The sequence below is a fragment of the Peromyscus californicus genome, unplaced genomic scaffold, assembly GCF_007827085.1.
Source record: "Peromyscus californicus insignis strain IS unplaced genomic scaffold, ASM782708v3 Scaffold_7__1_contigs__length_154581171, whole genome shotgun sequence".
In the NCBI taxonomy this organism is placed as follows: Eukaryota; Metazoa; Chordata; class Mammalia; order Rodentia; family Cricetidae; genus Peromyscus; species Peromyscus californicus.
Window position 1 is genome coordinate 125,971,088 of NW_026294595.1, and position 15,057 is coordinate 125,986,144.

General features: G+C 50.5%; 1 protein-coding gene and 1 long non-coding RNA gene across 3 annotated transcripts; one reads left to right on the plus strand and one right to left on the minus strand.

The window, feature by feature from the left end:
- Positions 1–5,975: 5,975 nt before the first annotated feature.
- Positions 5,976–8,153, minus strand: LOC128101036 (uncharacterized). 2 transcript variants are annotated; one of them, XR_008214978.1, is made up of 2 exons: positions 7,547–8,153; positions 5,976–6,235 (listed from the first exon to the last, which is right to left on the minus strand). It is a non-coding gene; the product is annotated as an uncharacterized LOC128101036 (long non-coding RNA). The 2 variants fall into 2 exon arrangements; XR_008214979.1 differs by having other exon boundaries at positions 6,601–8,153.
- A 6-nt stretch (positions 8,154–8,159) lies between these two features.
- On the plus strand, positions 8,160–13,307 carry Srxn1 (sulfiredoxin 1). The gene is made up of 2 exons (XM_052723743.1): positions 8,160–8,487; positions 11,133–13,307. The coding sequence occupies exons 1-2, from the start codon at positions 8,281–8,283 to the stop codon at positions 11,334–11,336; spliced, it is 411 nt and encodes a 136-aa protein (XP_052579703.1). The 5' UTR covers positions 8,160–8,280; the 3' UTR covers positions 11,337–13,307.
- The last annotated feature ends 1,750 nt before the right edge of the window (positions 13,308–15,057 follow it).

A 15,057-nucleotide genomic window follows, 5' to 3' on the forward strand; every position in this document is an offset into this window, starting at 1 on the left:
GTCACGTTTGGCTGTGAAGGGAACCAGAGCTTGCATGAAGCCACGCCACAGTGCAAAACAGGAACAGAAAAAGCCCCTGTCCTTGAGGACCCTGAAAATTGACAAAAAGGCCACTCGGCAACTTCATGGTTGGTAGACTGTTTCAGTTGAATAAGGCTCTTTACCCACAGCTCACGGCCCCTGACTGGCATATGGATATAGCCTGCTTGTCTTTGTCCCCCAGAGGCCTTCAAGACTGATGTCACCGGTTCTCTATCGTCTGGCTGCCTACCCAGCAACTGTGCTGCCACACCTAACAGTCAACGGAGGAGCCCAGGTCCTGTTCCTGTAGTCACTTACCCCTGAGTCTTAATTTCCACCCACATGCACATGGCCCCCAGCTTATTGTTTGAGTTCCCACCTCCTCTCTGAACTGCAAGTCCATATCAGCCTGCAGGATTCCTCCACTTGAGACCCAAAGCACCAGAGACCAGCCAGAGTCTACAGCCAGAACTCAGTCCCCCTCCATAGTTTCCCGCCTCTACAAGTGGCTGTCCCGCCCATCTAGCTGCAGACACAAAGCCCAGAAGTTGCTCTACCCTACCGTCCAGTCCACTACTGGCTCCTGAGCCTTTTTCCTCTCCATGTTCTCAGTCTCTACCTTAGTTGATAACCACCATCATCTCCTAACTGGGCCACTGGACCAGCTTCTCATTGATCTCCTGGGATCCACTGTGCCTCCTTAACTGCCCCTCCTCGACACAACAGCCATGGAAATGTTTCCCAAAGTGCAGGTCTCCTATCTACCTGTCTTTGTTTGGGCAAATAAACTACACAGTTGTTTATTTCCCTAGGTGGGCATGGTAGCTGATGCTGGTAATCCCAACACTTGGGAGGCTGAGGTAGGAGGACTGTGAAATTCAAGGCCAGCCTACACTATAGTGAGTTCTAGGTCATCCCAAGCGATAAAATAAGGGCATGGCAGCGTGTGCCTGTACCCCAGTGCTGGTGTTCGTGGAGGAGGTAAGACAGGGACTCGCTGCTCAGCCAGTCCACCCAAAATAGATACAAGTTCAGTGAGACAGTCTCAAAACAGTAAGGTGAAGAAGAATAAAAGAAAAAAGCTCGAAGTTGGCCTCCGGCCTCCACTCATATACTCACAGGTGAGCCCAATTGCCCACATACAATTTTGGGAGTCTAGAAGTCCTAGATTGAAGTTCCAGAAAATTCTGTGTCTGGTGTGGTTCTGCTTCCTGCTGCACAGATGGCCATCCTCTGTCTCAGTCACATGGTGCAGGGACAGTGGAGCTTTCCAGGGACTTAGTGTGTGTGTATGCACAAGCATACATGTAGGTGTGAGAGCATTAGGGATGGAGCCCAGGGCCTCAAACATGCTTGCCTTACAGGCAATCTCTGCCCTCAGCTCCCAGCGGGCTCTCATAAGGGCACTGATCCCATCAGCGAGGGCTCTGTTGTTATGATCTATTCCTCTTCTAAAGTTATCACCTCCTAAAACCACGCATTAGGGGTCCGACATATGAAAATGGAGAGACAAAAAAAAATGATCCCTTTGGGGAAACATTCTGCCTCTGCCTCTCAATTCCGGTCGTCCTCACTATGCAGAGATTAGGCTGCTGCAGAACAGCTAGCCCACCTGCCTCAGCCTCCTCTGTGCTAAATTCATGGTCTGAGCTCTGAATAAGTGTCCTATCAGCATAAGCCTGGCCTGTGCCCTCAGTGTTATCCCATATACCTGCTCTCTATTTGCAGCTGGATAGGCTGGGTATTTTTCCATTTGATATTTTTGTTTCTTTTCTGTTTAATACATCTCATCTCTGCATCAGTTTTTTTTTTTTTGGGGGGGGGGCTGGGTTTTGGGAGTTTCCAGACAGGGTTTCTCTGTGTAACTAGCCCTGGCTATCCTGGAACTTGCTCTGTACACCAGGCTGGCCTCGAACTCACAGAGATCTGCCTGCCTCTGCCTCCCGAGTGCTGGGATTAAAGGCCTGCGTCACAATTGCCCAGCAAAATGTGTAGCCCAGGCTGACCTCAAATTTGTGATCCTCCTGCCTCTGCCTCCTTCAGCAAATCCTACCAGTGTGTACCACCACAACTGGAGTCTGCATCATTTCTTGCTGCCAGAATTTTACTATGAAGAGTCCTGCAGCCCCCCAAGCCTTTTGCTTAGAAAGAGCTTCACTAAATATAAGGTCTTTGCTCCCAACATCTACGGCCCACAGAACATCACTGAAACCATGCAGCCAAGTACCAAAGATGGTCTTTTCACTTCTGTCTAAAAACATGCTCCTGTTTCTGAATGACACCTCACCAGTGTCTTAGGAGGCTTGTTCCAACCAGCACGATGTCCAGGGCTCCCTAGGTATCCTCCTGAGGGCTCCTTACAGCCTCTTCGCTTTGAACCTTCATCAAAATCACCTGTGAAGGCATCGCCAAGTCCTTGCCTCTCTTGTTACTAGGTCCAAAGCCATTTCCATATTTTCAGATATTTTAGTATTGCCTCCCTTCTCCCAGTACCAATTTCTGACTACCACAGACTGCTTACAAATGGCTGAAAGTTGTTTTTGCTTTGCTTGTTTTTTGTTTGTTTGTTTGTTTTTGTTTTTTGTGGGTTTTTTTTTTTTTTTTTTTTTTTTTTTGCCTCTAAGTTTCAGAAGATGGAAGGGCCAGCACATTCTTGGTGAACAGCAAGGGCCTACTTACTAGTTTGTAGACAGCTGGGGTTTTTTTTGTTTTGTTTTGTTTAGTCTTTTGTTTGCTTGTTTTTGCTGTCTCCTCTCACAGTGGAAGGTGAGAACACCCCCAAAGTCTCTCTTATGGCATGCTCATTGCTCATCCAACTTCTGACCCCTCTACCCTCATTACTCATTCACCCACTAACCTCCCAAGGGCTCCTGATACCATTATATGGAGGATCAGGATTCGGAAGCTGTTTTTTTGTTGTTGTTGTTTTATTTTTTGAGACAAGTTTTCATGTAGCCCAGGCTAGCCTCAACTCTATATACAGTCAAGGCTGGCCTTGAAATCCCAACCTTCCTGCCTCTGCTCATCAAATGCTAAGATTTCAGCACAGCCAGTGAAGGCCAGTGGAGCCCCCTGGAGGTGGGGTGATGCAAAGGCACCCTGTGCTTGGTCTCAGCCTCCAGGACAGTAATAAAATCCTGAGGTTTACAGCTGTGCCATGTATGGTGTGCTTGGATAGTTGCCAAGCCAAAGGTTGTGCTACACCCACCGGCACCATTCTTTTTTTTTTTTTTTCTTTCAGAGCTGAGGACCGAACCCAGGGCCTTGTGCTTGCTAGGCAAGCGCTCTACCACTGAGCTAAATCTCCAACCCCATCCAGCACCATTCTTCCCCAAGAATTGATGAGCTATTCAGTCCATCCCCTCTCTTCCCCTACTAGATCGGAAGCTCCATAAAATGCACTGGCAGTGTCCTTTTGCACATCATTAAACCCTTTGGGTCTAGCACAATGCCTAGACAATAGCAACCAGTAGTTGTTCTTGGATGAACTCCACACATTTAAGTCATTCATGATTAATGACAATGGCTCCTGCTTTTAAGAGTAGTTGATTTTTTTTTTCAGATGCAAGCATCTAAGTAGAACCTGCAAATGTCCCCTCTCTCCCTCTCTCTATACCATGAAACATGCAACTCAGAAGCTATGGCTTATATTGCCGGCTACTTACTGGCATCTATTCACTCCTTGCTTAGTGAGAGAACCCCCACTGCAGCTGAGCAGATTGTCATTATGAATAAAGACTACATATCCCAGCTGCCCTAGCAGTCAGGGTGACCAAGTTGTAGAGACCCAAGGAAGGTATTACATGGAACTTTTGGAACAGCATCCAAGGAAGGAAAGGTTTACTTTTCACAATTTCTACCTCCTTTCAGGCTCAAATTCACATGAGGTGATTGACACTTCAGCAGCAATATTAAACCAAGAGGTGATCTAGAGAATTTAAAACCTTTCTTTAAAACAATGAGGCAGAGCCAGGCACACACCTATAATCCCAGCAGGGACAAGAGAATCATACAAGTTCTAGGCCAGTCTGATTAGGCCGCAAGTTCTAAGTCGGCAAGGGCCATATACTTAGACCTTGCTCCAAAAATAAACAATAAACAAAATTGTAGAGCAGAAAGATAGGCCTGCGTCCACTTAGTAACCATAAAGCAGCCATCCCGGCCCTAGACTTCCAACTTGCAGATGATGATGACCCCTTTTCCTCTTCCTTCTCCTTCTATGAGAGAAGACACCAGCCTCTATGATTAGGTCTCTTTTATAAGACGCCAACACCATCACTGTTGGCAGCCATGTTCTTGCCACAGAGAGTTAATCCCTCCACTGAGTGAGGAAGAGCGGTTCAACCTCACCCACAGTCAGGGAAGTGACCACATACCCCTAGGTTCATTATACTGATTCACACCAGCTTTCTGCCACACAAAGGAGAGTCCAGACTAAGCCTGGGCTGGCAGTGCACATCTGTAATCCCTGTACTCGGGAGGCTGAGGCAGGAGGTTCTCAATAGTGAGACCCTGTTTTGAAAACCAACTGAGGAGTCTGGCCTAAGACATGGCTACAAGGAGACCAGTATGGAAATGCAGAACTGGACAGACCTTCAAGACAAGTTACTAACCTAAAATGCAAACAGCCAATATTTACTGAGCCCTTACAAGGTGTTGGACCATGTCTAGCAATATTACCTAATGTATCTCTTTTTATCTCCCAGTAATCCCACAGGTTGGTACTACTATGCCCATTTTGCAGATTAAGAACTGAGGCACAAATGGTGACTGCCTCCAGACCACACATCTCATACTGTGTAATTTTAAACCAGGTGGGGTATAAACTATAGGCCCTCTTAGCTGAAGTTCTGGTTCCCCACCAGCAAAGGCTGAGGCTCCAGGCTCCCTTGCAAGTTTACGTGGGGGCCCCAGCGGCAGAGTGAGCAGCAGGAAGCATGAGTCTGGGCTATGCCTGCCCCTGCTAGAGCAACAGGCCAGTTACCACTGATCTCTGAGAACAGTCCAGAAAGGCCCAAATGATCAGCATTGCCAACCCCTGCTGGTGGAAGATTGGCATGTTCTGTTCCCACGGTAAATATGACACCACCGGCATGTGCTATGTGTGGGCAGATGTGGGAGCTCAGGGCACCTGGGTTAAGGGCTGGTGAGTCAGCGGCTGAACTTTCTGGCAGAACTGCAGCTAACATCATCGGGGGAGGGGGGGGCTAAAGGGACAGAGCACTGATACTCAGGCATCCGCTGCATCTTTCTCTTGTCAACATCCATCTCTCACCCACTAGCCTCATATTCACCCAGCGTGGGCCCACATCCAGGTGACTCAGAGGAGGCTGTACCCCAGGTGGGTGGCTGATTGTCCCCTCTAAATTCATCACAGTCATCCCCTTTGGTTAAACAGCTCAGTACATGGCATCTCCCTGGAGGATGCCAGTCATCCTGGGTGACTCAAGCTAGCCCAATCAGACTGAGTAGAGAAAGCACTTCATGTCACCACTGCTGATGTAGTCTCTCCCTCTCTCTCCTGGATGTGAACAGAGGTGAGTCGCACGTCATACTGGCAGCCGTCTTGAGACTGTGAGGAGAAGCAGATGGAGGCCAAAGCTGCCTCTGCACCCCCAAAGAAATGCTCAACAGACACCAAAGAATGAGGTACCCTTCTACGTGAAATAAAACAGGAACCAAGAGGCTGGTGGGACTGGGGGGTGGGGTAAGCAACATGGAAAGCCAGCCCTGGTACCTAAGCTGCAGAAATGGCCAAGCAGGTTGGGGAGGGGCTTCAAACCGAAGGACCCCATAATCCTTTCACCTTCCAAACACGTGGGAAAAGTCATCTGCATGTCCAAATGTTTCACAAATAGGATTCTCTGTCTGCATCACCTCCAAGTTCCTCAGCTGACGGGGAGCAGAAGGAATCGGGGAGTAGAGCCTATGGCGACATAAAGAACACACAGCTCTCACCTCCAAGGGGATACGAGTTTATTCTGGAGCACTTAGGTCACCCCAAAGTCCATGTTCCAACATGATAACAGTTTTGGTGGTTCTTTGTTTTGTTTTGTTGTTGCTGTTGTTGTTTTTTTTCAAGACAGGGTTTCTCTGTGTAGTTTTGGTGCCTGTACTGGATCTCGCTCTGTAGACCAGGCTGGCCTCGAACTCACAGAGATTCGCCTCTCTCTGCCTCCCGAATACTGGAATTAAAGGCATGTGCCACTGCCACCTGGCATGATAACAATTTTATGAATTATTAGCATTAACAGAACAAAGAAAGTAGATAAATTAACATGCTTAAAATACATTCGTAGAGGGGCTGGAGAGATGGCTCAGCAGTTAAAAGCACTGGCTATCCTTCCAGAGGAACCAGGTTCAATTCCTGGCACCCACAAGAGGCTCACAGTCTTCTGTAACTCCAGTTCCTAGTGATCTGATGCCCTCTTCTGGCCTCCACAGACACCAGGCATACATGTAGCATGCAGACACCAACATAAAATAAATAAACACAAAGTTTTTAAGTTAGCCAATGGCTTAAAACATACATCTGTGGAAGCACCAGGTAAGGGAGTTACATCAGAGCCAGGTAAGTACCTCTGATGCTGTCTGTGACATCCTGAACTTGTGGGTTTGTGGAAGCTAGTTGTCTATCAGTATTCATAAACAGGTTCACACCATAGTCACAGGAAGTTAGGTCACACAGCGGATGGGCAATAAACAGCTATGGGCAGACGGTTAGAGATAGTGTAAGATAGTTGGCTCTGGACCTGCAACATTCCAACCTCTCCACAATCACTAAGTTTTGATCAGCCTAGAATGTTCAATGTGGATGTTTTTTTTTTTTCTGGGAACTTCACTTCACACCTGTACTCCAGTCAGCCAGCTGGGGCAGGAGTGTAATTTATTGATGTCCTGCTTTGTGATCCCTTAATCACCTCTCAGGACAGCCTAGGCAGACAGCTGTATGCTTCTGGGTCCCTAAGACGCCCGCTCCATTCAAGAGCAGGGTAGCCATGAAAGGCTAAGCTCAGCAGCTACAGCCGCCCTTGCCCAGAGAAGAGCAGGGGGCAGGGTCTCCGTTCCCAGGGTGATTCAGGATGGCTATTCCGAGTCCTCAGCGGGAACCCCGCCCTGAGTCTATCTTCTCACTGGTGACCCACGTCCGCAGCTCTATCTCCTAACAGAGGTTACCACACCAGGTTCTTTCAGAACCTTCCTGTCCTCTTCCTTCCCTTGGGCTTGGGAAGGCTTGTATCAGCTTCTGGAATAGAATGTTGCAGAGACGATCCTGTACCGCATCCAGGTTGACTTGGAATAGGCCCAGCCTCTCTAGGGACACTCATTGTTGGACACCAGGAGCCACGCTGGGAGGAAGTGCAAGCCACCAGAGAAGGAATGCGCAGCTGTTCCGGGCTGACACCCCACCACAGCTCCTGCTGTGTAGTCGGGTGGCCTGACTTTGGTTTCTTTTCCTCGCTCCCCCCTCACCCCCCCAGCGGACCTACTTTGGGGAGGTCTTTCTGTAACCAACCACACCTACTTCTACTTCCTGGATATACTTTGAGGCTAGGAGACACGAGGAACTTCATGGCAGAACCGTACAGAATCAGCACAATCCAGAAGGCGCTGTGGCTAATTCTTGTCCCTGAGCCCAGGGGAGCCCGCGGTGGAATCCAGAGCGATCCGTGGAGCAAAGCTGTCCGGATTTGGGCCTCAGCTCACCCACTCATTAGCTCCAAACCTGATGTATGTGTAGGGGCGGGGGTGACATAACTTCTCTGTGCCTCAGCCTCCTCCTCTGTAAAATGGGATTGACATCGTTCCCAGCTAACAGGGTGGCTCTGAAGTGTAAGTCATCACACTCCGGCTTTACCCTGTGGGGGCCACTGTTCCCAGCTCCCACTCAGAGCCAACTCATCCTTGCTGGGCAGGTCCAACCGCCCGCGCGCGTCCTTGCCTCTCAGGGCCTGAGTCACCGCTCTGTGCGTCACTCGCGACTCTGCTCCGCGACTTGCAGACTCACCCTGAGTCAGCGGCCGGGCGCGTCCACTGCGTGCATCGCGAGGGGGTGGCGGGGCGCCGCAGCAGGAAGTCGGCAGCTGGGTCGACGTGGGACACCGGGCTCCGGTCGGGCGGCGTGGAGGCGGGTACGGTCACCTTGCGGGCCGAGCCACTTGGACCGGGAAAGCGCAGCTCCGTCGCCCCCCGCGGCCGCCGATGGTACAGCCCGGTCGGGTTAAGCGGGCGGACTGAGCTAACCACCAAGGAGACAGTATGGGGCTGCGCGCGGGTGGAGCGCTCCGCAGGGTGGGCACCGGGCCCGGGGCTTCCGAGGGCCGGGACCCCGGCGGTGCTCAGGGAGGCAGCATCCACTCGGGCTGCATCGCCGCGGTGCACAACGTGCCAATCAGCGTGCTCATCCGGCCGCTGCCGTCCGTACTGGACCCGGCCAAGGTGCAGAGCCTCGTGGACACGATCCTGGTGAGCCCGCGGAGCCTGCTGGCCCGCGCGAGGAAGAGAGGGCGCGAGGGTCGGGGTCCAGGATCTGCGGGAGCTCAGCTTCGGCTGTGTGACCTTGACCGACTGACTGAGCCTCCCTGGGCCTCAGGTTCCGTACTTGGACTTGGCCATGAAAGTAATGATCCGTGACGCACATACTCGAAAGTGCTGCAGTCGCCCCGGATCTGATTTCAGCTTCTCGGATCAGCTCTATGAAGTAGCTGCCGTTCCTCCTGTACGGAGGAGAAACTGAGGCACAGGAAACTTGGGTTGTCTTGTTTTGTTTTGTTTTTTAAGCAACTTTCCCTCGGTCAAGCACTTTCAAGATAATACAATGAGACTTTTTACCTAGACAACCTGGGTATCCTCATGTCTCTTCTGGCCAGGAGAGTCGTGGCAGTGGCCTGGGTGTGTCATGTCTGTTGGGAGGATCTTGTCCAAATGGGAAGTGGGAGAGGATCAAGGTCAGTCTATCATGGAGGGAGAGTCCCGGTAGAAACTAGGACATTTGTGTCAGGTTAGCCCTACGTGGCTTACTATCTCTTCTTCCAGATTCTTGAGCAGTGAGCCCTGAGACTCAGGAGGATGTTTTAGTCCTAAAACTTGCACCCTGTCTTCCTGTATGAATTTCACAAGAGCAGGAATTTTGCCACCTTGACGGTTGCCTTCAAGCTGACAGTTTGTGGGAAGGGGACTTAGCCCAGGATGCTCTCTGAGTACCACTGGGCCTTTGCATAGACTTCCCTCACCCCCGGGAAGGCTGCCATGCCCTCCTTTTTCGTCATTGTTAGAGTTTTTGTGTGCACATGATGCTAGGAATTGCACTCAGGAGCTTTGGCACATTCAGCAGGAGCACCACCAGTGCGCTGCATCCCTAGTTTTTTGTTTTTTGTTTTTTAATCTCTTTGTTGCTTCTAACTCCTTAGTCTTTCCTCACAGCCAGCCACCTGGATGCCCCCTAGCACAGCTGGGATCCTGATGGGTTTCAATGACCAGTTTAGACACCTCTGTCCCGTACTGGAGCCACAGGCTCTGTGGAGACAAGGACTTGTCTGCCTTGGCCACCTAACCATGTGGCCACAAGCATGGTGGCTTAAAACAAGACACGGGTCCAAAGCTGTGTTTTGTTGTTGCCGTTTTTTAAGACAGGGTGTGTCCCTGTGTGGCCTGTGCTGGCCTGAAACTCATCATCCTGTTTCAGTCTCCGGAGTGCTGGGGTCACAGGTGCCCTCCACCAGGCCCAGCTCAAAGTGTGGTTTATTGAGCTAATCAATATAAGGCGGGTTTCTTGAGGCCCTGAGGGAAAATGCATTTCCTGAAGTCTTAGTTGCTTTTCCCTTTCCTGTGACAAAACACCCTGACAAATGCAACTCAAAGGCGACAAGGTTTACATTGGCTCTCAGTTCCGAGATAGAGCCCATCATGTCAGGGAAGTCATGATGGCAGGGGCTGGAGACATTGTATCTCTACATTGTATCTATGTAGCTCACTTTCTTCTCTTTATACAGTTCAGGATCGTAAGCCTAGGGAATGATGCCGCTTAAAGTGGGTGGATCTTCCCATCGCAGTTAACCTAACCAAAACAATCTCCTACAGGCATGCCCAAAGAGGCCGCCTCCAAAATGATTCTGGATTTCATCGAGTTGACAATTGAACCCTTTAGCTGAGGACTTCCTCTTCCTCATCTTCAAATCAGCAGCAGCTGGTGGTTCCCACCTCAGGTCACTGTGACCTCTTTTGCCACAGCCTTCTTCTGCTTTCAAAGAACCTGGTGGTTACATTCTGCCTGCCTGGGCAACCCAGGACAATCTCTCAATTTCAGGAGCCTTAAAGTCTACTCCTATTAGCAGATTTCCACCATGTAAGGTGGGTTTCACAGGTCCTAAAGACTAGGAAATGAGCATCCAGAGGGACCATTCTTGAACCCACCCCCTATCATACCTTCAACACAAGGCCTGCCAAATGCAGCTGTCCAGGGCCACCCCTCCAGGGAGTCCTCCCGTGTATCAGCTCCCTGACTTGGCCCACTGCCCTGCTCTGTTGAACATGGGAGGTTACCTGTACAGCACAGGTCCCTAGCTGTTCTGCAGAGGAGCCACAGTTCAGCATTTGGGCTCTAAACTAATCCATATCTGCAGCTTCTCCAGTGGTTCTGTGCCCCTTGTCACTCCAGAGAGACCTGTGGCCTCCTTCCTGGCTTGTCATTTGTGAGACTGTCTTCATAGTATATGTCACGCCATTATTCACTTCCTCCTTCAATCTGTTCCTGGGACAGAAATCGTATCAGGGTGAGACCGTCCTCACCTCCTGGCTGTGCTGTGTCCCCCAAGTGTGGACAAGTGGGTACAGGGTAGATCGTTCACATGGATATAAATACTCCACACCTAGTGTTTGGGGGAAGCCCCTCACTTACGGCATCTGCCATTACTCTGCTGGAAATACTCTCGGGGCTGATTTTCAAGCTGCCAAGGCGCCACCCGCCAGCTTGCAGAGCCCCTAGGTGGCGGAGAGCCTGCTGCTCCCGCCAGCATGAGCCCTTTACAAGAGCTCCGCTTGGCTCAACAAAACATTTTGCCGGTTCTCCAGCACAGTGCCATGCTCACTCACCCTGTGACCTTTCTCTCTAGGAGGACCCTGACAGCGTGCCCCCCATCGATGTCCTCTGGATCAAAGGGGCCCAGGGTGGTGACTACTACTACTCCTTCGGGGGCTGCCACCGCTATGCTGCCTACCAGCAGCTACAGAGAGAGACCATCCCTGCCAAGCTCGTGCAGTCCACCCTTTCAGACCTGAGGGTGTACCTGGGTGCATCCACACCAGATTTGCAGTAGAAACCTCCTGCTCACCCCACCCCCTGCACACCAGCACCACCTTCCAGAGCCTAGAAGATACACGTGGCCCCCAGCGGGCGGAAGCTGTAGCAGGGATATGTTCTCTCTATTCCTAAGGAGGGAGGTCTGCCTCTTAGTGCCTCTGCGCTAGTCCCCAGGCCCGAGAATAAGGGAGCCCAGCTCCCCTGTATGTGAAAAGATGTCATGGCCTTGACTCTGAAGGAGTACCAAGAGGAGGAAGTGAGAAAGGAGATGGACATGGAGACAAGGACTTGTTCCATTCTTATCTTTATGATAGCCTATCACTTCATGAACTGGGAAGTAGAGGAAAACTTAGGTCACCAAGGCTTAAGTGAGAGAGGCTTGTTTTCCCCATAGATTGAGTCCCGGAACAGATGACTCACACAGTACTGGGTCAACAGCTCAGTGAAGGTGGGGCCTCCCTCTAGGTAATCCTTTGGCCTTGCCCTCATGGCCCCTTACTTCGTGGTCACAAGATGGCTGCCGTATCTCTAGGAATCTTATCTGTGCTCAAGGAAGAAACCCACTAGACCTACTTCTATCAGAAAGGAAAACCTTCAGAACATCTGCACAGAATCCTTGGTCAGAGCTAGCCATCATTGGCACCCACAGTTGCAAAGGGAACGCTGTCACAGCTGAGCATGACTGCCTTGTTCATCCCTTGGAAGTGGCACTGTGTCTCCTGCAACCAAACTGGGATCCCATTAGCAGGAGAGGAAGAAGGATGTATCAGTTAGCCCTTGCTGCATAACAAGCCGTTCCCAAACTTAACGGCTAAAAAAAAGTATTCATTTACCCATGATTCTGTGGGTGAGCACTTGGGGCTAGGCTCCCTTGGGCAGCTCTGCTGGTATGGCCTGGTTCTGCTCATGAGCCCACCATCAAGCTGTCACCTCAGCTGGGGCTGGCTGGGCTGGGATCACCTTACTCCTTCTGTGGCACATGTTGACTGGATTGGCTTGGTCATCCTTGTTGCCTCTAGAGGGTCAGCTCAGGCTTACTCTCAAGATGGCCCCAGAGTTCCAATGAGAGTCAATAGTGACGAGGCAGGTACTGGCTCGCTGTTAAGAGCACCTACATGGTTACTCGTGACTGTAACCCCAGCTCCAGAGGACCTGACACCCTCTTCCAGCCTCTGTGGGTACTAGACACATGGTCTATGGACATACATATGCAAGCAAAGCACCCACATACATAGTTTTTGTGGTTTTTGTTTGTTTTGTTTTGTTTTAAGGTGACAAGGTATCGTCAGCCCTTGTCTAGGACAATGTCACTGCTGCTGAGTTCAGATTCAAGGGGTGCAAATGGACCCCAGCTCTCAATAGGAGGAACTGTAAAGAACACAGGGCTATTGTTCGTTCAGCACAGATGAATCTTGGTGGGCAAGTGACAGTATGTCTCGCTCCCACCCATAAGCAGTCTTAAGTTACTGTTCTTGGAACCTAGAAGAAGTCATGGCATGGTGTCTCCAAGAGCTGGGTACCCCATCCTCAAGGATGACTCACTAGCAGAAAGGGGTGGGCAATGGGGCATTCAAGAGGTCTTCTGCAAACCGAGAGCCCTGGAGGCTGAGGGAAGGCTGAGGAAGCGGCAGAGAGAGGTGGCACTTGCTGCTTCTCTCCCAGAGAGCTCAGTCAAGTGTCACTTTCTGCTCTCCCAGCTCTAGCGAAGACAACGGCTTTCCCACCCACCGAGTGTCCCAGCAAATGAAACTGAAAGGGAATAAATGCAACATGGTGCTTGGGTTGAATCTTAAGACCAAAAAGGGATGGGGGAGCATTAGCAGGTCAACCAGGAACTCATTCTGTCTAGATTTAGTTACCTTCCAGTTTGGGCAATCAAACTGCTGGGGTGGGCTGAGTGGAGAATGTATGGGAACTCTTTAGTCTGCAATTTTTCTGTAAATCTGAAGTCATTCCAAAATAAAAGTTTATTTAATTTAAGAAAACACACACAACAATGTGGTAGCTTTGCCCAGTATTTTTGGTTGGGTTTGATGGGCCTTGCCCCTGAAGCTGAAGCCCCTGGGTCTGGGGCCCAGGAACATATATTTCTAGAAGGTTTTCAGGAGCAGCTGCTGCTAAGGGAACGCAGCCAGGACTCTGTAACCTGATGACGCAGCTTGCTTTTTGTGCTGGGCCCTTGGGCTGTGTTCAGGATGCTTGGGCTCTGGAGCAGCTTGAACAAGTACTCCCCACCCCTGGCAGGAGGCTTCTCCAAGCGGCCAGAGGGGCTCTGCAGCCCTAACTTTGTGACCAGGGTCAGGCGAGTAGAAGGTGTTCTTGCAAAGTGCTGTCTTGAAGTACCACTGTCACCGGTGAAGAAACTTCGGCACCTGCTGGGCGGAGGTAACTGCATTGTAGTCAATACCCCAGGTACCGACTCCATTCGGAGGAACCCAACCAACAGGCCCCAGGAGGATGGGGTGGAGGCACAGACCATTTAAGAAAGGCAACTGGAAGCCAAGCATGGCCGGTGTCTGTAATCTCCGCACTGGAGAGGCTGAGACCAGATGACAGGTTCAGGATCAAGACCCTTGCGGGCAGCACAGCAGATTCCAGGCCACCCTGAACAATTTAATGAAACCCTGACTCCACATAAAAATAGAAAGGGGGAGGGGATGTAGCTTGGCAATAGAGCATTTGGCTGACATACTGGTTCAATAAGAGAGGGGCGGGACAGGGAGAGAGGGGAGCTGTGTGGCTGTCAATTGGTACTGAGCTGCATTTCTCACTTGCACCAGCAAGTGGCGCTGCTTTCCCGTCCCTAGAACAGAGCGGCGTTTCGAGGAAGGCACTGTGTCCATGGTTGAGGGAGGGATTGTTGGACTGAAAGAAGCCTGGGTCCCGTCCTCAGTTGCTGCTCATCCTGCCTCCCCTATACTTGTACGTACCTTGGGTGTGCTGGGTTCCTTTACAGAGGGGGCACCTCCAAGAAGCTTTGGGGCCCTCCAAGCTGGGCCGTGAGCTTCTGGATTCTCATATCACGTGTTCCTTCCCCTGCACTCAGAAAGGGTAGTTTGTAGGTGTCCTTGGGGCTCCTTAAGGCCCTGGAACTTTTACTAAGACTAGACATTAATGGGTGCATGCCTGTGATCCCAGCACCTCGGAGGGTGAGGCAGGAGCATTGCAAGTTTAGGGTAAGCCTGGGCTACATTATGAGACGGTCCCAAAAAAGCTCCAAAAGCTTAAATAACTAAATATTTTCAGTTAAAACACTAGGAGCAGGCTCAAGTCCATCATGGATCCTAGACCTGGCTGGCTTTGAATTTTAATGCAATGAGTTTTGGCCCTTCCAGAAGTCTGCCTGACTGCAGAATACACATTTGTATACATTTGTGCATGTCTAGAACATTTTTGTGGTGTGTGTGTGTGTGTGTGTGTGTGTGTGTGTGTGTGTGTATCAGGTGTGAGGCCAGGGGTCAATGTTAGGTATCTTCCTTAGTCACTCCCTGTTTTTTCTTTTTTAAGGTTTTTCTTTTATTTTTTTAAATTATGTATATGTGTATCTGTGTGTGCATGTGAGTGCAGGTGTCTGCAGATCCCTCAGGAGCTGGTGTCGTCAGTGATTGTAAGCCTCCTGGTGTGGATATGGAGGAGTGAACTCCAGGCCTTTGGAAGAGCAGTACGTGTTCTTAAGGGCTGAGCCATCTCTCCAGCCCCTTCCACCTTATTTTCTGAAACAGAGTCTCACCAGGTAA

Coding starts and splice junctions, on each gene's coding strand:
- Srxn1 (XM_052723743.1), top strand. CDS start 8,281: ATGGGGCTGCGCGCGGGTGGAGCGCTCCGCAGGGTGGGCACCGGGCCC. Junction 8,488..11,132: donor GCCTCGTGGACACGATCCTG/GTGAGCCCGCGG, acceptor CTTTCTCTCTAG/GAGGACCCTGACAGCGTGCC.